The 24829-nt window shown below is 39.3% G+C and overlaps 1 protein-coding gene across 5 annotated transcripts in view; it reads left to right on the top strand.

Annotated features, from left to right (window-relative positions):
• The window catches only part of RBKS (ribokinase), a 135551-nt gene that overhangs the window by 83200 nt on the left and 27522 nt on the right, over positions 1 to 24829 (top strand). For 3 of the 5 annotated variants that reach the window (XM_036749441.1, XM_036749442.1, XM_036749443.1), the window contains 2 exons: positions 1805 to 1896; positions 6354 to 6545. In XM_036749441.1, coding sequence (XP_036605336.1) covers positions 1805 to 1896; positions 6354 to 6545 — 284 coding nt within the window. Of the gene's footprint in view, positions 1 to 1804; positions 1897 to 6353; positions 6546 to 8817; positions 8918 to 9445; positions 9851 to 24829 lie in introns of those variants that run through there. The other 2 variants (XM_036749444.1, XM_036749445.1) reach the window with 2 other exon arrangements.

Raw genomic sequence — 24829 nt, 5'->3', positions numbered from 1 at the left:
ATGTCCCCCAATACAAACCCTCAGCCCAGTTCCCAGGCCTAATGCCAGGACTGACTTGAATCACCACTGAAGCAGCCCAACATAAACAGTTTCTGGTGATGTTATTTTAGCTTAGAGAATCTGGAAGTGAATCTTGTCACATAAACGTGTATGGTAACGGCATAGTCACCATTTGATAAACACCTTCAGAAGCTAGAGAGTCGTTCTCATTCGGGTCTGTAAAAGTTCCAAACCTTTTCTGCAACAGAAGGTTTATTTTCAAAATTTCAGAATTTTTTAAAGTAGGGTTTTTTTTTCATGCAGTTTATCTTTGTGTATTTGGGACTATTTTTAGATTTGGGAACTTCATGTAGGGCATTTTTGTTTCCCCAAGTGGGCTCTAGATTAGTACTTTACCTCCTCTCCTTCAAATTCAATAGACAGATATCGTAGAGTGCTTACTTTACTACAGGTCCTGTGCTAAGTGCTGAGAATATAAATATAAGCAAGCAGGACAGTCCCTGCCCTCAAAAAGCTTTCATTCTAATGAGGGAAGACAGCACACAAAAGGGAACTAATACCTTTCTCACTATGGATGTTATGCCTCTTTTAATAGCTTAAGATGATATTAACATTTTTTGGCTGCTATATCACAGTCAGCTTATCATACTGGCAGTCCACTAAGACCCCCAGAACTTTGCCAGATGAACTGATGTCTAAGAACATTTCCTCCATCTTGTATTGGCGAAGTTGATACCTTGAACCCAAGTTTAGGGCCATATATTTATCACATCTTATTTGGTTTGGCCCACCATTCCAATCTATTGAGATTTATTTTGGATTCTGATTCTACCATTCATTGTGTTAGCTAGTCCTCCTAGCTTTGTTTTAACACCAAGTATCTTGTCTATGCCTTCATCCAAGTCATTGGGAAAAAAAAACGGTTAAAAAGCACAAGGCCATGGAGAGATCAATCCCTGGAGCACTCGCCAGAGACCTCCATCCAGAGTGACATCGAGCAACTGTTCATTGAGCACAGTCATTCAACTGGTTCTGAGACTACCTAATAGACCACCATCCTCCATAGCATGATCAGTTTTATCCAACTTTATTTCACATTACTTTCCTTCACATACTTTGTTTTCACCAGACTGGACTGTGAGCTGGCCACTGAGCTTTTTACCCAATCTTCCACTTTCTTAGATGTACATAAACCATCTTCCAGGCCTGAATTGCACTTCTTCCTGTCATGTTCCTTAACTATGCTCAAGGATCAATTTAAGTGATATCTTCTCCATGAAGTGTTCCTTTGCTTTCCTCCTCACGTTAACTTAGATTATATTTTTCCACGAACATATTGTGTCTCGTCAGTTAGAATGCCTTCCTGTAAGCTCCTACAGGCCTGGAAATGTTTTATTTCGGGCTTTGTATCCCCAGAACCTAGCACAGTGTCTGGCACCTCAAAGAAGCTTAATGAATATTGGTTGAATTCAATTTCCAAATGCTTTGTTGAAATTTAGGTAAGCTCTGTGTCTAAGGGTTGATTGCCTTTAAATATTTCTACAGTAACCCCCTATTCTCACCAGTCTACTGACCCTGTTCAAAAAAGGAAATGAGGTGAGTCTGGCATGACCAGTTCTTGATGAAACCATGCTGATTCTCTTTACTCACTGCTTGCTTCTCCAGGTGTTCCCTGAGGTATCTTAAATGGTGGAAAAATTAAGAGGACCAAAAAGATGCCATTTCAGGGTCTCCCCTGAGGCATGTTTAAAAATGCATAGTATCCAAATGCCAGCCACTATACAACTCTTTTATTCTGTTGCAGTGAAGACCCTGTTTAATCCTGCTCCTGCCACAGCCGACCTCGATGCCCAGTTCTATACCGTCTCAGATATATTTTGCTGCAATGAGACTGAGGTAATATAGTAAGAGGGCCTGATCACTCCATGACAAGCAGAAAAACTGTTTTCTTGAGGGATAAAGTACAGGGACAGAGCCTGGTTGTGTAGTTACTCAGTCATTCATTTCTGGGGCAGAGTTGGAAGTGAATGTCTTAGCTGTAGAATGGTAATAATGCCTACCTCCCAGAGTTGTTGTGAGGATTTAATGAGATAAGAGTAGATGCTATATCAATCCTTACTCAGAATATCCATAAATCTATTTAGATCTGCCACTTACTGGGAATTTTCAAAACAAAACCTAAATTCTGCTACCTTTCAAACAAAAACCTTCCTGAGTTTGAGCTCTATCCTAAGACAAGAGTATAAAACATATGCTGTCCAGATCCTAGCAGCTGTTCTTCCCTGGCCCCACAGGTTATTCTCCCACCTTTCTCAAGGAGCTTAGTACTTGGCTCACAGCCTTCCTCTGCACCCTGACCTCTTTCTGAGGCACTCTCTCTTTTCCTCAATTCTTTATGCCAAATTAGCTCAACATCATCGATCCCTACTCTCTTCTCTTTAGCTCCAGCTTTGAAGGAAGACATACTCTTCTTTGCTAATACCAATCTCTGTCTTGTTCCTTTGATCCCATCTCCTCCCTTATCCTCCAGGATATTGCTCCTTTGATCATACCACCTCTGTCTCTAATTTTTGATGTTTCCTTATCCACAGACTCCTCCCTTAATGCTTAAAAACAGACCTAGATCTCCCTCATTCTCAAAAAAAAAAAACTTTCACTTGATTCTAGCATCGTCTCAAGCAGTCATTCTATTTTTCTGCTCCTTTCACAACCAAACTCCTAGTAAAAGCTGTCTATATTCATTGCCACCATTTCCATACTTCCTTCACTTCTTAACTCCCATATAACCTGTCTTCCTGCCAATAATTTATTCATTGGTAAATCCAGTGACCATTTGGTCACCAGTCATTGACCACTTCTCAGTCTTCATCCTACTTGACCTCTCTGCAGTACTTTATACTGTTGACCTTCACTTCCTCCTAGACACTCCCCTCTCCAGATTTTCATGACATCCTTGTCCCATCCCATCTGCATAGGTAGGCCCCTGGGCTGCATCCTAGAACCTCTTCTCTCTTTATGCTTTTTCTCAGTGATCTCATTAACTCCCATGAATTTATCCATTACCTCCGTCGATAATTCTTAGATCTCCTTTCTTTCCTAGACCCAATCCTGTATCACCAGCTCCCTATTGAGTATTTTCAAGTGGATCTTCCCAAAGGTATCTCAGACTTCACATGTCCGCAACAGAACTTGCTGTCTTTCCCACAAAACCTCTCCTTCTTCCTAACTTCCCTGTTTCTTTGGAGTACAGTGCTATCATTTGTGTCATTTTAATTACAACCCCAGAGTTATCCTTGACTCTTCTCTCTGTTACCCCTCATATCCAGTCACTGGACCCTGTCAATTCTACCTTCACAAAATCTCTCAAATCCATTTCCTTCTGTCCCTAACCCATATCACAGCCAGTCTTGTCACTCATCACCCATCACCTGAACTATTACATTCCCTCATCATTGGTTTCTGCCTCCAGCATATCTCCTCTGTAATCCAGGCTCTACATATCTGCCAAACAGACATTCCTGAAGCACAAATCTATCTGTGCTACTTCCTTGCTCAAAAAGTTCCGTTGGCTTCCTTTTGCCTCTAGAATAAAATGCAAACTCCTGTGTTTGCCTTTTAAAGCCCTTCACCATATGGCGCCTGGCTGCTTACCTTTCTAGGCTTATTGCACAGCACCTTACTTCACACCTGCTTTGTTCAGCCAGTCTAGTGTACTTGATGCTTGCCATACATAACATTCTATCTGCTGTCTTCATGTCTTTGCATAGGTCTACAAGGCACTCTCTCCTCTCATCTGCCAAAGCTCATCTGCTCTGGCGTCACCTCTAGGAGACCTGTCGTGGTCTCCCTAGATGCCAGTTCCCTACGAAAGTTACTTTGTAGCCACCTTGTATATATTATTTTGTAGTTACTTTTCTCTACTCATATTTCTCTCCCAATAGGATGGAAGCCCCTTGAGCAGGAAATACTTCATTTTTATCTTCGTATCCACAGCACCAAGCACAGTGCCTGGAATGTAGTAGGCACCTAATAAATGCTGGTTAAGCTTAGTGTTACGTTATTAAGCTTTTGGTTATGTCTTTGTATCCCCAGCATAGATATCCCCTGTACAAGTAGAGAAACTTGTACAGGTTTAATAAATACTCAATATGCTTGAGATGCTTAATAAATACTTGTTGATTTATAATTCTTTACTTCCTTATTTACAATTTCATCTCCCAGGAAACAGAAGAATCAGAGAAGTACAAAGGAATGGGCTTCATTCTGAGCAACAAGAACTGCTTAGTGCTGTGGCAGTGATAAGCACCGTGGAAGGAAGCAGCCAAATAATTTTGTACCTTATTCTGTTTCTCAGTGAGCTTGCTTGAAGCAGATTTACTAGTTCTATGATAAGGTCAGTTCTGCCCATCAGAGAAGATTACTTTCTTCACCCATGATTCTAAGTTGGGACCAGTCTTACTAGTGGCCATGAGCCTCATTGATGGACATCTTCATTCCCTGGACCCTCTCAGGACCACAGCACCTCTTTCTACTTATCAGAAGCAGACTCCTCATCTCTGCTTGGTTTAAAGCTTTTACCATTTTCTCCTGCTCCCTCTCCCTCCCTTCCCAGCACCACTAAATTACCTGCTTTTCCTTTTTGGATCCTGCATTCCCTCGAGACCTTTATAGTTCATATGACACATTGTACGTTTGAGGTCCAGGCTACTCCTCAGTATAGGTGAAGTTCCCTGACATGCCAATTCTTCTAATTCTTTGGGCCTGCACAAATGGAGCATCCTGCCAAGCCCTGTCTAGGCCACAGTAGGGCTGAGTATCTTCATCTTCTTTTCTGCCTACCAAAATCCCTTTCCTCTTTGTCTTATTGAAGTTCCATCTTTTCGTCTGTCATCAGCCTCTAGGTGCACATGTTTCACTGTACAGATACCTATTCAGGTTTCTCTCCAAGTTCACCTGTACCCAGTATTTCTGTGTCTGTGCCCATCTCTGAGTCTTCATATGTACTTGATGGACATAGATGAGCTTCTCATCTGTGTCTGCTTCTTGATATGTCCCCATTGGTTTTAAAAGCCAAATCCAAGGGCCAGCTTGAGTGTATGAACTCACTTTATTGTGGTATGAGCTCAGTGACCACTGCTGCTACTGCCTTAGCAAAAACCACACCAGTCAGGCAATAAGGGAGTTTCACACCTTGATCTGGCGATAGGAGAAAGAGACAAACCTGATGCCTCTAGATGTAAGCCATAGTGGGTGCTTAATAAACACTTGTTGATTGAGTGATTAGTTGGTTGATTTTGAAGGAAATATCACAGGAGGGTCCACCACCCTCTATGGTACTATAGCTTTATAAATAGTTAAATACTATTTTCCCCAAAATCATTAGGTACCCAGCCAATACCAGGACTGTATCCCTGAGTCCTCCTAGTACCTGACCTGGGATTGAGTTTCTTCCCTATATGCTAGGAATATTTTAAAGCCTTAATTAGATAGTTGTAGGCTTAGAATAAATGTTTGACTGCCATACCTAAGCTTTTGTGAGACTGTACTACACCCATAGCATGGCCCTGACCTCATACAGCACCAAGAAGCCATATGGCTTCTTCATACTTGTAAAGGGGAATTTCCTCCCACCCATCCTCAGTTCTCCTCATAGTTTTCTGTAAAAACTGAAATGATCTTAGAAAAATCTCCCCATCCCAACTAGTGTGATTACTGAAATCTCAATAAATTCATTTGGTAAACTACAGGAATCTAGTCCTCATGGAATCATGTGATTTTAGAGCTGGAAAGTACTAGAGACCATCTAGTCTATCTTTCCACTCCATGGAAGGAATCTCCCATATAACACAGGAATGTCTGGGTACACATTCCATCTGACACTTACTGGCTGTGTGACCTGGGCCAGATCACTTAACTACTCCACTTCTCAGTTTCATCATCTATAAAAAGGGATAATTATACCTATAGTATCTTGTGAGATTCAAATAAGAGAACATAAAGAGTATCCCAAAAGCCTTAAGCTATTAAAATTTAAAACTGCACTAAGATTTTTGGCACACCCTTTATATTTGTATGTGTGTACTTTAAAGTGCTACATAATTATCAGTTTCCACTATTATGATTATGCATATAAAGTATTTTGCAAAACTTTTAAAGCACTATATAAATGTCATTTGTTCTCACCTGTAATCTGCAAGGTAATCCAGCTTCAGTGGCATCACCACTCCACTTTTGTCAAGAGTCTCCAAACCAAATCAATTGAAAGGAATAGAAACAGTTTTCTAATAAAATAACTTCAGATAAATTGGCACAAATTACCTGTCAATTTCTTTACTTTCCCGTTTGATTTCTAGGCTGAGATTTTAACTGAGTTGACAATTAGTAACCCTGCAGCAGCTGGAAAGGCTGGATCCATGCTGATAGAAAGGGGTTGCAAAATAGTAATCATTACCTTGGGTGCTGAAGGATGTGTGTTTGTATCAGCTGAAGAACCTGGCCCAAAGCATATTCCCACACAGAAGGTCCTCAAGCCTGTGGATACTACGGTATGTCTTGAGATTTAATAAAACTTTTTTTAGCACTCTAGGGAAAAAATAATTTAGTAACTAATTAGCCAATTTTAATCTCAGAGTGAGGATATGAAGGCCCAGGGAGCCAGTGGGATAGAATGGCAGGATTAGTGAACAAATTAGAAGACTTGGGTTCCAATCCAGTGATCCAACCAAATCCTTCTTCACAATTCTCTGAACCTCTGTTTTCTGATAAAAATCTACAAATTGGTAAATCTGCAAAAAAAAAAAATATCTTTTCTAACTATCTCACAGAGCTCTTACAAGAAAAAAAAAGATTGCTTTGTCACCAGAAATAATAGGAAAGAAAGGACTTGGAAACTTTGATTGTAAGGACTGAGGGTTATTTTTTATTCTTCCATGTTTCGTGAATTGCCTTGGCCAAACCCTTAACCAACTACTAGATAATCTAAAAGTTATAAGCTGCACTTGGCCTCAGGCAACAGTCTGTCACTGGCTTTATGCTGAAAACCTGTCCTAATAAATACCCCCCTGGGATAGCCTTTGGGGACTCATGGCTACCTCCAGGACATAAAGAAGCCTTAAATTATTTTCATTGCTCAGATATCTCTTTCTAGTTGTAGGAACATAAAACAGTCTTATCTTCTTCAGCCTGTAATAGAAGAGGAAAGTAATCAGGGGAGTTCCCCCTATGACAAAGTCTATAAAATCCCATTTCCTCAGCTAAGGAATAATGGTGGCTTAGAAAAAGCCAGCAGTTTCCCTCTAGGAAATGTCACAACATTTGTACCAAGTTACTTCAGTGAGTATTTGTCAAGTTTTTTCCTCCAGTAATCTTTTTATTTTTAATGGAGATTCCCTTTGTAACTTACCTATATTTATTGCCTTAAAAAATACCTTCCATTTCCTCCATGGCAAAAGAAGCCACATTCCTTCTCTCTGACTTTTGGGTCTTGTAAGCAGCAAGTGCGACTACTGTTTTATCATCAGCTGGCCCTGAGGGATGGGAAGTAGGAGAATGCTTAGGGTGTCCGCCTGCCTTTGGAGCCTGTCCTGGATAGCTAGGGCTATATTCTCCTTTCTCATTTGGATTGGTATTTCAGTAAGCACTTGTTATGCTACTCTTGGTCTTTTATAAAACAGTGTAATACCAGATCAGAGTTTGTCCACTGCAGTAATAGCTCTAGCTTGTGGGAAAGGGTTCAAGAGCTCAAAGGTGAATACTAACCTGTAATTGCTTTGCTCAAAAGGTAATTTTCTCTCCTTCTCATTCTTTTTCTCTTCTCCTTCATTTATTTTAAAACAATATACCGTTTCCTGACTCTTTGTCCCTTTGCACTGGGTGTCCCTTAACTGGCATGCCCTCCGTTCTCACCGCCAGAGGCTTCCTTAAAGACTCCGCTCAAACTTCACCTTCTTCAAGTCTTTCCCAGTCTCTGCTTTGCCCCTTTCCCCTATGGCTAGAGCCTTCCCTCAGAGATCATCTCCCGTTTACACCTGTGTTTATCTTGTATGTAAATAGTTGTTTGCATGTTTTCTCTCCCATTAAAATGTGAGCTCTTTGAGGGCAGGGACCTTGTCTTCTTCTTTCTTTGTATTCTCAGTATTTAGCATAGTGTAGTATGTAGTATCATATGTAGTAAATGCTTGCTAACTGATTAAAGATATGGACATTCCAGATATGGGTTGTCTGGCTTAGTACAAACAGTTGGCAGCCTTCCTTCTTCTCCTTCCCAATTTTACCACTTCTGTTATGATCATGGTCGATAAATATGATTATTTATAATATATAGAGGGCATTTTTCATTGTAGAATCCTAACATTAGATCATCCCATCCAGCCACTGCCTGAAGCACAAATATTCCCTAGCATGTCCCCAGCAAGCTATCACCCAGCACCCTGTAAATGAAGCCTTTGCCACATCTTTGGCAAATGTATCTACCACCCAGTTCAGTAGCTATTTTTTGAGTGCCTACTATTTTCAAAGTACAGTCTCATTTGCTCAACTGCCTGAAAGAATTCTCATCATTGGACAAATAGATGTTCTCTTGATCAGGAGAAGGAATTCTTTGCAGGTCTTAACCATTCTTTGCCAAGGTTATTCCTGTTCATGTTCTGAGGGAAGCCCCTACAAGTGTACCTGAGTTATGTGCAATGGCTGTTATCTTTGTAGAGTATCTCTCCTCACCTCTCTCAGTAAGGTCTTCACATAGGTCTTTTCTGCCCTAGGAGCAATATGGTTGATGTGGAAGGAAGCATGCATTTAAACATGTAACCTTGTCCCTAGATACTGTACATCTCTATAGGACCTCAGCAGCCAGGATGATAACAGGAACACGGTCACTCTCACATCCTAATCTGGGTAAGAGAAATACTATAAGGGATCTCAGCTACCCTGGAGCCTGGAAGAACACAGTAAGCTCTCTTGGCCCTTAATAACCTCCAGATGCTTTGGAGAACTCCGGTTTTTAATCCTGTAACATGTAGTTGTATGTGGCTTCTCTGGAGTTAGAAGATATAGACACTTTCAAAGCTAATATGTATCATCAAGTTTGCTACCAAATACCTGCTTAAGAAATTCCCATTTCACTGAAACCAGCCTCCTTGAGAGTCATTAAAGAGGGGCTGGCCTTCCCCTCAAGTCACCATATTAGTTAAGGAGCATCACTTTAAGACTTGTGCTAAGGAATTAGTCTTCCTACCTCTAATCTTTTCCCTTTTCCAATCTGTTCTATGTACTGTAGCCAGATAAATCTGAAAATACCACTTTAGCCAAGTCACTCCTCAGTTCAATACTATTATCTCACATTTATGTAAGTTCTTATTTATTTATAAATTTATATGTATGTTTCTATATTTTGTTTGTTTAATAGTTTTATAAAACATATCTTTTTTGTGCCTTCTTTTCTGCCTAGAATTCTGTTCTCCCCATCTCTACCTTTTGAAATCCTACTCATCTCTCAAGGACTGGTCAGATGCCCCTTTTACCAGCCAGAAGTACTCTCTCCCTCTTCTCAACTGCTACAGCAATTATTATTTACACCAGTCATGCAACATTAATTATATGGTGTAGTGTATTATTGTTATATGTATAATGTCTGCTATTAGAATATAAGCTCATGGAAGTCAGCAGCTATTTCTTGCACATCTCCATAGCACCCCATCACCAAAAAATAGCCAAAAAATGTTTATTAAATCAATAAATGAACTATTAATCTGTATAGAATTAACACATATACCCTTTCCTTTCCTGTGCCCAGCCTTATCCAATTAGTTTCCACACTTGATGCCAAGTGAAGTTATGTACTACCACACTATTGTATTAAATTATTATTCTCAGAATATGACACCAGCAACAGTATCTTCAAATAAGAATGTATCGCCGTTTTCAAGTTATGATTTTTCCAGAAGTCATTTCAATACTGCTAATGCTTAATCTAAGACAGTCTAGCAAATATTTTATTTGACAGATACTGTTATAATAAATCATCTGCATAATTGGAGGTGGGATACAGCAGCGTATTGTGGAGTAGAGGGGATACTGACAGAAAACAAAGTTCGTTTTTTGGCTCAGAATCTCATGCTTCTCTTTACTGCCAGCATTATGATTTATTCACTGCTCACATTAGTCACTCTCATTGTTAAAATTCTTGCCTATTCTGTACTTAACCAGTCTTTTGTTGTTGTTCAGTCATTTTTCAGTCATGTCTGACTCTTTGTTACCCCATTTGGAGTTTCTTGGCAGAAATACTAGAGTAGTTTGCCATTTCCTTCTCCATCTAATTTTACAGTTGAGGGAACTGAGGCAAATAGCGTTAAGTGACTTGCCCAGGGTCACACAGCTAATAAATCTGAGGTCAGATTTGAACTCACAAAGATGAGTGTTCCTGACTCTAGCCCTGGCACTCTATACACTATGCCACCTAGCTGCCCCCACTTAATCAGTTTACCTCTTTATAAGTCTAATGTGGCTTGGATAATTTGTGTGGTTAAGTGAGAAGTTGCAGTGAATGTGTCTTTTATCTCTTTGCTAGGACCACAGTCAGTCCCAATTGGTTTTTTAACCATCTCTCTTATATATCCTTTCTGCTTTCCTAATAAAAGAATTATTGATGATCTGGATGATGGAAACAATGTCCATTTGAGATATCTGCCCAATGAAAACCATTCCCTCTTCTACGTCAGTAATTCTGCAGGTTGCTATATTAAATTTTGCCTCAAATTTAATGCTAATAGTTGAGTGTACCATTTCTATTTTTGCTTCTTTTTTTTTTCCCAAGTTGTGCTAGAAGGAAATGGTGGCAGTAACTACAGATGTCCCCAGCTCAGTTTGGAAGACTTGACAGATGTGTCTGTTTCCTAATTCTTTTCTTTGTTCTCTGATTTTTCCATGTTTCTCTGTATTCATCATATATATCATTTCTTACAGCACAGTAGTATTCTATTCCATTCATGTACCACAATTTATTTAACCCTCCCTCAGTTGATGGTTATCTACTTTGTTTCTAACTCTTAGCTATCATAAAAAGTGCTGCTATAAATATTTTGGTGTATCTAAGGACTTTCTTCTTATGGATAGCTTTCCTGGAATATAAGCCCAGTAATAAAGTCTCTGATTCAAAGAGTATATATTTTAGTCATTTCATTTGCAGAATTCCAAAGGTTTTCCAAAATGGTTGTACCATCTCACAGCTATACCACAATGTATTAGTAGTGCCTATCACTCCACAATCCCTCCAACATTGACTGTTGCCATTTTTTGTCATTTTTGCTCATTTATAGGGTTTGAGGGGAAACTGCAAGATATTCTCCTGTGTTGTAATGGAGTCTCACAAAAGAAGTATTGATTCACCTGGAAGAATGGCATCAGCTGGTTCTGTCTGTAATCCCCTGTCCACCTCTTCACTGTTACCTCTACCAGATTTCTGTTGTCACCCCTGTCTCCTTATGTGTGTTTAGAGAGAAGTATCTTACTGGTCTTTCTATTGTCAATCTATTGCTGTCCTCATGTGCTACATTTTTTCACTCATACCTTTCTGTCATTTGGAGTGTTTGAGAAGCAAATAATCATGTCTGTTCTGGTTTTCTTTCTAAAAATGTTTCAAATTTTTCTTTATGATTAAACATCCATCTTTTGTCCTGTATAGTTAAACTCAGATTTGTAGGATGTGTCACCCTGGGCGGCATCCTGAGATCCTCTGCTCTTTGGAACACATTACTGCATTCCCTCCTACTTTTCTAGTGAGTACAGAATAGTCTTGCATTATTCTAATGTATTTGAAGGTCTTTCTCCTGATGACTTGCAGAACTTGTTTCTGAATTGAATTGTTAAATTTAACTACTATGTGTTGTAGAGTTTGCAGTCTTCAGTTTTTTTTCCGGAGGCCATCTGTGAATTCTCTCCATTGGAATTTCATTTTCTGTGTTCAGAAGTTCTGGACAGTTCTCTTCTGCTATTTCCTTCATTATGACGTTAAGGATTTTTGTCCTGTCCTGTTCTGGGAAACCTGTGGTTCTTAGGTTGTTCCTATGCATCCTGTCTCCTTCCAAGATTGGAATGTTTTGGTTGCACAGTGAACATATTTTCTTTTGATATTGTTTTTTTGCTTCTCTTCTTCTAGGTTATCCTTCTCTTCTGTGCATTTGCATTACTAATTTATTCTTTCTTTTGTTTCTTCTTGTGAGCCTTGTCATTGCAGATTCAAGTTTTTCTATTGTGTTCATTGTTTTTGCTGTACAGGACATAAATTCAGCTCTCATAACTCTGATTTCTCTTTTAAACCACTCAGGAACAGCATATTGTAGTTCCATATTCTCCTCAACTTGCACAGGGTCCTCTGTCTGATCAAGTATTGAATTATTTTCCTTTGTTTTGCAGTGTTTGTTCATAGATGCTTGAGTTCATTTAGATCTAGAGGCCATATATCTTTCTGGTGTTACTGTTTTTCCTGTTGATTTATTTATGTTCAAGGACTTTGAGTTTTCTTCTTCCTGAAATCTTTAATACTTCCAGTCTTTTTTTTCTCCCTTATTTTGCTTATATTTAGTTCTTGACTCCCTTCCCTCTGACTGTGATTTTTGGGGGGCTGGATCTCAAAGCATCTCAGCCTTTTCCAACACTGGGCAATTCACAGCTCACCAGCTTAAGTCTCTGCCACAACTTTTGGGTGGTCAAAACTGGCCACAGCTGGGTGGTATGCTCTTTTTCTCAGGCTTGGTGGAATTCTGCATAGCCTCCCACATGTATAGTGTCCTGTCCTGGTGACCTGTATCTCACTCTGCTCTTCAGTTCTCTGGCTCTGCAGCAGCCATTCAGAGCCTGTTCTCAGAGCTTTGCAGCACTGGTGCTTCCAGGTTGCAGATTCAGCAGGCTTTTGCTTCTGAAGGGCTATGACCAAGCTGGCTTTTGAGGCCTGAGCAACTGCCACAGCCTGGAGCCAGGGTCTCCACAGCACTGAAAAGAGGGAGACAGGACTAGAGCATAGGATCATGTCCTTTGGTCTGCTAGTACAGCCTTGCTTCCAGTAGAACAAGAGATGGAAGAAGGGTACTAAGTGAGCTCAGAATCAGTGAACGTGAGTTCTTGGGTTTGGGGTTTTGTTTTTTTGTTTAGTTTCAGTGTTCATTTTTACCTTCTTTTAGATATTAAGTGTTCTAGACCACAGAGACAGACAGATGAAGTTACTTTATCACTGGCACATAAACTATATTTTAGACAGGTTTCAGAGGTCAAGGGATCAGAGAAAATGTCTAGTCTATCATCTTGTTGCTCATGTGAGTGTATAGTGTATTTATTGAGTCATCAAGAATATTAAGCCTGTGGTCTACAAAAACCCTCAAATATTCTTCAGATGAACTATTGTACAGCCTTACCTGCCCCATTTTTCACCTGGGAAGTTCTGTCAAACCTGGGAGATAGGTGCAATTATTATCCCCATTTTATAGATAAGGAAACTGAGGCAGACAGGTTAAGTGAGTTGTCAAGGTTACACAGCTAGCAACTGTTAGAGGCTGGATTTGCTGTCAGGTCTTCCTGACTTCAAGTCCAGCACTTTACTCCCTGTGCCACCTAGCTGCGACATGTATATAAGAGGGGGCTGAGAACCTCCCAAGACTTGTCAATGCAGATGACTACTACTCATTTCTGGTGATTCATGTGGGCACATAAGATGAAGCCAGAAGAAATCTAGAAGGCACTGCAAAAAAAATGACAGTTTTGACCAAGAAACTGAAGACCTGGGGCAGAGGTGGTCTTTTCCTCACCAATGTTCATCACAGAAAAGGCCTTAAAAAGAGAAAAGCAGATTTGGGGAACAGCTAGTTAAGTGGATATGTCCAAGAAAGGGAATTTATGACTTAAAATATTTATTGGGATGACAGACTCTTAGCCAGCATGGGGTATATCTAACCCTAACCCTAACCCTAAATGCGCATTTGGGGTAAAATGGCAAAAATGCCTTACAAAGCAGAAGCCCTTTAAATTGAAAAGACAGGGAAAGGAGAAAATTGCCCATGTATATCCACCAAACAAAATACCGGAAATCATGAAAGAAAACTGTTCAGACACAATTTATACAAGCATTTCTGCCTTGAGGGAAGTTCAGACTAGGAGAGTTTATGCTGCTAAAAAGAATGCTTTCTGACCCAAGCAATTTCCAGTTTCATTTTATAGTAATTGTGAAACAAACTACAAAATTTCATAGTTAAGTAAAATAAATATATGTAGTTTAAGTTTAAGATTTTGGATCTACTTACATAGAACATAAGTAATGCTTCCTCTTAAAAAAAAACCTCTTTCTGATGCCCATTACTCCCACTATAACTACTTTTCCTAAAAAGAGGTTCTTAACCTTTTTTGTGTCATGGACCCCTTGGGTACATGCTGGAGGCACCTATGGACCTCTCTCAGAATATTTTTTTAAATAATTGAAAAAAATTCTAAATTTCAGTTAGAGATTAATGAAATAAAAATGTAATTTTTTTCCCATCCAGGTTCACAGACCAATCCCCTGAAATCTATCCATATCATTGATTCCTGGTTAAGAAACCCTGCTCTAAAGCTTCTTCTTTCATCCTGATCAAAAGTGAACAGAGATACCTTCCTTAACTGGATTAAGTAAAAAAAGATATTCATACTCGTTTTTGTTCACAGATTATTAATAATGACTTTCATTTCTGAGAATTAAGCTCCTTCCCTGATTAGGTCTTTTCTTCAAGAAAGATTGATTAGGTCTTTGATTTAAATGAGACTTAGGACTCCAGCCTACTATGCTAATTATTTCTTAATATTTTAGAACACAACTGAGGCCTTAGTTCTGTATGCTAATATAAGATTAACTCCAACTTGTGATATAGGCAGCAAGATGATACAGGGAATAGAGCACAGAACTTGAAATCGTAAAGACCTGAATTCAAATCCAGCCTTAGACACTTAATGGGTACCCCTGGGCAAGTCACTTAACATCTGTTTGCTTCAATTTCCTCAGCTGTAAAATGGGGAGAATAATAGCAACTACCTCCCAGGGTTGTTGTGAGGATTGAGACAAATGAGAAGCCAGAGAGATATAGTTTCTGGGTAATTAATAATTAATTGATTAATTTGGCTAGCAGATAATAAATTAAGGTCAGTGGTTCTCTTGGAAAGCAAAGACCCCGCATAAAGCCTGCTGAATGTTTCAATACCTTTGGAAAAGGGGTTGTTCCTGGGGGTGAAAATCAGTACTGATTGGTTAGCAATTAACAATAGAATGAATATTATGAGAGTTGGGCATTTTCTAATGAAGGACTCAGATCATGTCAGCTCTCTTGGACAAAGAGACTCATCTTCACTCATATCATTCTGCCTCCAGCAATCTATACAAAAGGATCTGTTCTCTACCCAGTCCCACCTGAGTAGAACATTAGTGGGGTTACTGTAAAAATTCCACCTAGATAAGATAGTCTGGGTGAGATCAATTTTGGACAAGGTCAGAAGTGTCCTGGAGAGGGTGGGTTTTGAATGAGTAAGAGCAAAAGAAAGAATCTGTGAGTCCCAGATACAAAATTGGTTATTAATATAAGAAGAAAATAATCATTTTTCTCAGGATCAAATGAGAAAGTATTTGTAAAGTGCCTAGCACAGAGCAGGCACATATGGAGGCGCTATATAGTGCTTATTCACTCACTTATAGCAATAGAGAATACCCAAAAGTTCACCAGAGAAAAAGTTCACGAAAAGAGTCAATAAAACCCATGGCCTCAGATGCCTCTGCACAAAATAGGGGTACCCAGCAAGATGAACTAGAGGTCCTAATGCAGAGAGGCAAACTGGACTTCACAGGTTTCACTGACGTCTGGGAGAATGAGACTCGTAACTGAAACATGCCTCTAGAAGGATTTAATAGTTGAAAAAGGGCATGAAAAGGGAGGGGCTGGCAAAGTGGGATTGTATATTAATAATATTTATTTACATAAGTAAGTCTAGAAATCAGAGGGGGGAAGCATGGTGGAGAGTATTTGGGCAAAGATCAATGGAGATATCAGTTGTCATTGAAGACTACCCAGGCCAGGGCTGTCCAATCTTAGGTTATCTTAGGGCCGCATTAAAATAAAATAATTATTCAAGGGCTGCACCCAGAATAAAAAATACAGTACACTAATAGAAAGTGAGGGAATATGCATCATCAGTATGACAGGCAAAGGTGTGAAGCGAGAAATCAAACACAAAACAACAAAGCGACAGCACAGTGTATAAAGGTAGGTGCATACTGACTAGTCTGCCTTGTACAGACTGAACGCTTCCCACAGATCGATTTAAAATTCTGTGCGATATGTTCCGTCCGTAATACTGCTTAAAAACACCAAAAAAAATTAACATCAATGAGATTATTTATTAGTGATGGGATTAAATAATCTAATATGCATTCCATGCAAATTATTATTTTATTTTTTCACTCATGAAAATTAGAACCCACAGGCAGGGCCGCGTAAAATCGCACTGCGGACCGCATGCAGCCCATGGGCCATATTTTGGACAGCCCTGGCCTAGGCAAAGGAATGAAAAGAAGCTCAGGAAACAGGTCACAAGCCTGGCAAAGTCATCATACAGAGGTAATGAAGAACTCCCATTATCAACATAGCCAATAGTTCTCTCTGTGTCAAAAGCAGAGTAGATAATAACCTCCTGACTTGACTCAATGATAATTTCATTCTTCAAAAAGTAAAGGAACCAATAAGAGGGAAAATCTGCCCTGGGTAATTTTTACCAAGGAAAGGAACTGGTTGCTAGGGTGAAAATGATGAGAACCTAGCAGGAAGTGAACATTCTATCTTAGAGTCTGTAATTGAGAAAGAAATGAAAGTGAGGCATAGTCTGACTTGCATCCTAAATTTTGGGAGAGCAGTTTTAAAGTGTTTCAGGAAGATAAGGAGGATTCTCTAGCATAAAGTGCTACTGTAGCAGTCAGCCCAGGAGGGATGGGAAGGAAACAAGAATGAAAATATGAAGACAAAGAGAAATAGTTCCACCCATGAGTAAAAATGAGAGTTGTCTGAAGTAAAAGTGGGATTATGTCTAATCACAATTAAATTGTAAAAGACATTTTCAGAAGTGAGGTTTCCGAAGATGAATATAAAAGCATGGCACAGATCTTCTAAGGATAGCTATCAAGAATGGTAAAACTTCCAATGAACTAAGGCTGGCAAGGAAAGCCAAGGGCAATCAAGGGGTCTTACAGCTGTTGTCGTTACAGGCCTCTTGTGAAAAAGAGGAAGAGCAAAGAAAGCAAAGGCTCTTTGCACACATGGTGATGAAACAAAGATACCTGAGAGGGGAAGAGAGAAAACCTCACTCTTAAGTTGCATCTGTTTTCTCTGAGAAGGAGAACAATCTTTGGACTGGAAAGAAATGGTTAGTGAAAAAGAAGTGATGATGGCAAAGGGTGGAGTTTCTCTAAGAATAAGTCATGCCAGGCCATCGGCATTTCCTTCTTTGGGCTTCTAAACTGGAAGATCAAGGGAATAACGTAGATGGACATTTCTTATGGAAAGAAGAAATGTGTATTAAGCAGTAGTACGATTAGAAAGATTCAAAACTGGTTAGACTCAGAGTAACTATTAATAATTCCATGAATGCTACCCACCTCCTGACAAAGAAATGATGGACTAAATATACCACATGTTTGTACATTGCCAGTGTGGGATTTTTTTTTTGCTTGACTGCATATTTGTTACAAGAGTTTTGTTTTTCTTTTGAGAGGGAGGTTAGAGAGCAAAAAACAGTAATTGAAAATTATAAAAATAATTATTGATAATTGTAAAAAATTTAATTTAATTTTAAAAAAAATTTTGTTAGCTTGAAAGAAGGTCTCCAGTAGAGTACCCCAGGGATTTTTGCTTGGTCCTTTGTTGGTAAGATTCTTATCATTGACTTAGATAAAGGCATAGATGCCACACATAGCAAATTTGCAGATGACACAAAACTGGGAGAGATAACTAACATATTAGATGATAGTCAGCATTCTGAAAGGTCTTTATAGGCTAGAATATTGAGCTGAATATAATATAACCAATATGATATAATGGAAACGTGCTGGATTTACAAACATAAAACCTGTATTATCTTGGGCAAGTCTCTTCATGTCTCTGGACCTCAATTTTCTCATCTGTAAAATAAAGGGGTTGGTCTAGATGTTCTCTGGATGTTCTTCCAGCTCCAAATTCTTGATCCAATAACAAAATAAAATTTAATGAGATTAAATATAAAGTCTTACACATTTCACAGACGTAAGACATAAGATTATTAGACAACAGGTCACCTGAAAAGATCTGGGAGAATTAGTGGACCTCAAGAGTAGTATGTTATCTGACAGCTTAAAAAAAATCTAATGCAGCCTTTGACTACATTGAGAGGCATAGTGTCCAAGACTAGGGAGGTGATAATAAAGAATACTGCTGTAGTCCACCTTGGTCTGACTATATCTAGAGTAATGAGTTTGGTGCCTGACAGCAAAGGAGGGCAACCAATCAAAAAGTATTTATTAACCATGTATTATATTTAAGACACTATGCTAAGCATTGGAGGTACAAAGAAAGGTTAAAACAGTCCCTGCCATCAAAAAGATCATATTCTAACATGTAAATCACTATATGCAAGATATATGCTGTGAGTGAATGGAAGGTAAATTCAGAGAAGGTAATAGCAGCTGGGAAGACTAGGAAAGGCCTCCTGAAGAATGTGGAATTTGAGCTGAGTCTTGAAGGAAGCCAAGAAGTAGAGAGTATTCCAGGCATAGGGGAAAGCCAGTGCATTATGAGAGATGAAATAAGTGTTGTGTGTGAGAAATAGTAAGGTAGTGTAGCTGAACCATAGAGTATGTGGAAAGGGGGAAAAAAGTAAGACTGGAAAGGTAAGAATGGGCCAGCTGGTAAAGCGCTTTAAATGCCCAGAGGATTTTATATCAGATTCCAGAGAATAGGCTACTAGAGTTTATTGAGTTGGGGGAGGGGAGGATCTCCACATGGTCAGAACTATAAATAAAAATGCTCTGGTAGCTGAGTGGAGGATGAATTGGAGACAGAAGAGATTTGAGGTACAGAGATCAATTAGAAGGCTCTTATAATAGTCTAAGCACTGGGTGAGGAGGACCTGAACTAGAGGGGTAGCTGTGTGAGTAGAGTGAAGGGGACGTATATGAGAGATATTGTAAAGGCAGAAACAAGATTTGACAATAGATTGGTGACAACAGATGCAGGTGAGAGTGAAAAGTTAAGGAAAACAACAGTTACAAGCCTGCATAACTAGAAGATGGTAGCAGCTTCAATAGTGATAGAGAAGTTGGGAAGAGGGGAAAGTTTTGGGAGAAGATAATGAGCTCTGCTTTAGACATGTTAAATTTGAGATGTCTAAAGGATTTCCAGTTCAAGATGTCCAAAAGGCAATTGGTGATACATGACTAGCTCAGGAGAGAGACTAGGCCTGGATATATACACCTAGGAATCATCATAATTAAACCAATTAGAAGTGTTGAGATCACAAGTGAGACAATAGAAGGAAAAGAGAAGAATGGGGCACTGGGGAACACCAGCAGACGTGACATGGAAAAGGAACCTGTGGGGAATGAGAAAGAGCAGTCATATAAGTAGGAAGAGAACCAGGAGACAGCAGTGTCACAAAAACCTAGAAAGGAGAGAGTATCCAGAAGGGGTGAATGATCAAAAAGCTGTTAGATTTAACAACTAAAAGTTCATTGGTAAATTTAGAGAAAGCAGTTTCAGTTGAATGATAAAATCAGAATCCACCTCACAAAGAGTTCAGAAGAGAGGGAGAGTAAAAGAAGTGGAGGCATTTACTGTAGAACAATTTCTCAAGGAGATTAGCCAAGAAGGAATGGGGGGAGGGAGGGCATAAACACTTATATAGCACCTACTATGTGCCAGGCACTGTACCAAGCACTTTTTAGAAATATTTAATCCTCACAACAACTGTGCAAGGTAAGTGCTATTATTTGTCCCCATTTTGCAGTTGAGAAAACTGAGCCAAAGAGAGGTAAAGTGACATATCTAGGGTCACACAGCTACTAAGTGTCTGAGGCTGGATTACAGAGGAAAGAGAGGGAACAACAGCTAGCAAGGATAGTGGGTAGGGAAGGCATGGATGTGCTTGCAGGCAGCATGACCAGAGCCAGAAGATAGGGAGAAACTGAAGATAAAAGATAGAGTGGGGATGAGAGTAGGAGTATCTGCTGGAAAGGGGGAAGGGGGGAGATCAAGGGCACGTGTAGAAGGCTTTGCCTTTACAGTGAGAAGGGCCACCTCCACATCTGACATGCAAGTAATGAGGAGACAGTGAGGCAGAATATATGAGTGATAGGAGATGGTAAGGGGAGAAAGGAAGCTTTTGGCAAATAGTTGCAGTTACTCTAGTGAAATGTGAGATTCTCAGCAGACAGCATATGGGGAAGAGGTGCCAGGGTATGCTTGAGGAAAGACAAGAAGGCTTGGAACAACCACTATGGAAGGATAAGGTAGTGAATCACTTGGGAAGGAGTAGAACGGTGACATTGCTGCCGAATAGAGCCCAGTTGAATTGGTACATAGCCTTTCCATATGAAGACTTGTTGAATAACCTTGGCATGGAGAAAAGAAGTCCTAAGAGGAACAAGGATCGCACATAGAAGCAGGATGCGACTTGTACTGCTTCACCAGAAAGCAGAACTATCAGCAATGTGTGAAAGTTGCAAAAAGCCAAATTTGGGCTGGTTTTGAGGAAAAGATTCCTCACAATTAATTAGAGCTATCCTAAAGTGGCATGGGACCCCTCAGGAGGTACTGGGTCTTACCCCAGCCATTTCCACTGGAGATCCCCAAACAAAGACTGGATAACCATTTTTCAGTGATGATACAGAGCAGGAGTTCTTAACCCTTTTAGTGTGCCTTGGATCTCTTTGTCAATCTGATGAAACCTAGGGACACCTTCTGGTAATAATGTTTTAAAATACATAAAATATAATTACCAAGAAAATCACTTATATTGAAATATACTTACCAACATATTAAAAAAATACACAAGTTCATAGACATCAGATTAAGAACCCCTGATTATAGAGAGAATTCTGGTTAAGGTATGAATTAGACAATTTTCCAATTCTCATGATTCTGTGAATCCTTGGACATCAACTAGCATTAGAATTAAGATAAGGATCAATACAACAAATATTAACAGTGCTAGGGACTAAGGAGAATGCAAAGATATATAAGACATAGCCCCTGCCTTGAAGAATTTTACAACATAATTGAAGAAATAAGCATAATAAAAAGTATGCTACATAGCTTAAGAGAAGTAACAACAATGTCATGGTCTCCGTGTCAGGGAGCTTCACAGTATACTATATGACCCCACTAGGCAAGCCACTTTACTTCTCTCTCTGAGTATAAAACAAGATTATTGTTCACAGAATTGATATGAGGAGACTGCAAAACTTAAATGTACATAGGTAGAAAATGTTACATATTCTGTCAAATGTCACTGTTTTTCATTTTTCAAAGGAGCATTTTGATGAGTATAAAAAAACAAAAGGCATCCATAAAAACTCATGTATAAAGTGTCTTAAGTTTTTATTATTATTGTTATGATTATTATTATATTAATAGAGGAGTGAAAGATCTGAACTGGATACGGGGATGTGGAAAGGTATCATGGAGGAGGTGGCATTTGAGGTAGGCCTTAAAAGAAGATTAGGATTTCAACAAGTGATGAAGGTGACAGTGCTTTCAACTCATAAAGAATGATGTAAACAGGTAGAGACACAGGAAAGCAGGATGAGTTTGGAGAACCTTGTGTAGGCCTGTTTGGCCATAGCATAGAGCACATAACAGGAGTAGAATGCTTGAAAAGTAGGGAGGAGATAAAGGCTTGAGCTAAGGAGTCCTGAGCTGTCATATAACTAAAGCCAGTCAGGTACCCACATTAAGTCCAGCACCAATATGATGAGCCCCTAGGAGTAGGGGCCCACCAGGCTGCCTGAGGAAGGTAGAGTCAGGCCAGGTTGGAAAAGGAGCAGGTCAAAGCTTCTCTGCTGATCAGCAGAGAGATTGAGTCTGTAATGACTGCTACACTTCTAGCCTGAGTGAGATAGGGAAACCCAATCCTAATCCTCCCACCCCCCAAAAAAAGAAAAGAGAAAGAAAGAAAGGAAGGAAGGAAGGAAGGAAGGAAGGAAGAAGAAAAGAAATAGAAAAAAAAAACACTTGGAGTTCTATATCAGACTTTTGTATGTCCGTATTAGCCCTGTTCAGATTAAACCAGATATGTAAGGAGCAATGTAGCATAGTGGGTGTAATGCCAGACTTGGATCAGAAGAATCTTGCCGCAAACATTTATTTGGTGTGCACTCAAGGGCAAGTCACTTAATCACTCAGAACCTCAGTTTTCCTTATTTGTAAAATGTGGGTGGTACTTGTACAACCTACCTCACAGGGATGTTTTGAGGAAAGCACTTTGCAAATCTTAGAGTACAATATAGATGTGAATTATTATGAAAAGAACCAAAAGGATTCATAGAATGTGAAAATTCAAAGGGACGTTAAAGAATATAAAACTTATTTTCACATCAAGCAGCTTAAAATGAGGATGTCTGCTCTAGTAACCTTACAGGAAGGTGAAAATAGCACCACAAAAATCACAGTTTTAGAGCTGAAAGGAACCTTAGAAATTATCTTACCCATGCTCCTAATTTAACATGTGTGGAAATTGAGACCCGGAGAAGTAAAATGATTTGTCCAAGATCATGTGAGTAGTTAATAGAAGGGCCAGACTAAAACCCGGATCTCCTAACTTCCAGAATAGTGACTTTTCTGTTACACAAAACTGTTTCTCCCTTGCTTGCTAACATTCCTGAACTAGCCTTCTGGGCCTGTGGTATGATGAGGATATACATAGGAAAAGAACAACCATCAGATCCAAATTTTCTTTTTCTAAGATCTGAGAATTCAAAACTGACCTAGTTTTCTATTTTAAAGCATCTAGTATTCTTAATTTTTCCTTACTTCACAAGGATGCATTTATTTTAACTATAAGTAGAATCAGGTAAAGAACTCAAGTTAAAAATAAGGGATGACAGAGTTCTGGTTAATAATAGTATTGTGAAAAGGCACAAGGAACCTAGCTCTCCCACATTTACTCCAGCAATCATGGAGCACAAAGCAATAAGCATTTATTAAGCCCTTATATGCCAAGCACTGTGCTAGAAATACAAATACCAGCAAAAAGAAAAACAGGCCATGCCCTCAAGGAACTTACATAGGTGAAGACAGCTCATAAAGGGAGCTACAAAAGGCCAGGTAAGAGGGGAGGTTAGAGAAAGCCAGAAAGGGATTGAAGTTTGGCTGTCCTGGACCTCTCTCCAAAGTGGAGGCCCTGGAAGGAACTGGCCATTAGAAGTGGGCCAGCAAGGCAGAGGCTTATTCCAGAGTGAGGAAGCACTAAGTGCTAAAAGAAGCTGCAGGATGAAATGGCAGCTGAGGCAAGGTGGCAGAGTCCAGAAAGTCATAAGCAGAGGCAGGAGGAAAATGAAAATTGGCCAGGTGACATATCAAAAAACCCTCAATGATTCTGAGAAACAAGAAACATTAGAACAAAATCAAGATTGGAAAATAGGAAACAATATAAAATATCTATAATCAAAAATAACTCATCTAGGAAATTTGTTATTGTTCAGTCGTTTAAGTAGTGTCCAACTCTTTGTGACCCCATTTGGGGTTTTCTCAGGCAAAGTACTGGAGTAGTTTGCCATTTCTTTCTCCAGTTCATTTTACAGATGAAGAAACTGAGGTAAACAGGGTTAACTGACTTGTCACACAACTAGCAAGTGTGTCTGAGGCCAGATTTGAACTCAGGAAAATGAGTCTTCCTGACTCCAGCACTCTATCCATTGCATCACCTAGCTACCTTTATCTAAGAAATAGGTAAGAGAATTTAAGACTCATTGGAATCTCTAAAAATCATAACCAAGAAAAAAGTTTGGTTAGCATAGCACATTTGAAAAAATCATGTATAAAAACTGCCCAGACTTAGTAGAATCAGAGGGCAAAGTAAAAATAGAAAGACACTACCTGAAAGAAGCCCTAAAATCGAACTCCAAGGAAGGTGATAGCCAAAATCCAGAGCTTCTAGGTCAAAGGGGGAAATACTTCAAGCAGCCAGAAAGAAACTATAGTTGGGATCACACAAGACTTGGCATCAACCATTATAAGGAGAGAAAATCTTAGAATAAAATATTCCAGAGGGCGAAAGATAAAGACTTACTGCCAAGAATAACTAATCCTGCAAAACTGAGTATAATCCTCCAGCAGGTTTGAGAGGAAATGAAATTTCCTTTAATGGAATAGAAAATTTTCAAGTACTCCTAGTGAAAGGACAGAGCTAAGAGAAACTTAGAAACGCAAAGATAAGAGTCCAGAGAACCCTAATAAAGAAAAATACAGTTGAGCATTTGGCAGGGCCTAAACAATGATGAAGTACTTACATTCTAGTGTGAGAGAAGATCAAAGGAACTCTTCTGAATGCCAGTGTTTTCTCTTTTTTAATAAATTTATTTTTTATTTTTAGTTTACAACACTCAGTTCCACAAGTTTTGGGCTTCCAAATTTTCTCTCCCTCCCTCTCTTCCCTCCTCCCCCCCAAAATGGCATGGAATCCAATGTAGGTTCTACATATACTTTCACATTGAACTTATTTATACAATAGTCCAGTTGTAAAGAAGCATTATAGCCAATGGAACGAATCATGAAAAAGGAGAAACGAAGCCAAAAAAGGAGGAAAA

Source organism: Trichosurus vulpecula, chromosome 3 (assembly GCF_011100635.1).
Source record: "Trichosurus vulpecula isolate mTriVul1 chromosome 3, mTriVul1.pri, whole genome shotgun sequence".
NCBI classification, from domain to species: Eukaryota; Metazoa; Chordata; class Mammalia; order Diprotodontia; family Phalangeridae; genus Trichosurus; species Trichosurus vulpecula.
The sequence above is the reverse complement of the archived record's forward strand: the minus strand, read 5'-3'. Positions and strand labels throughout refer to the sequence as shown.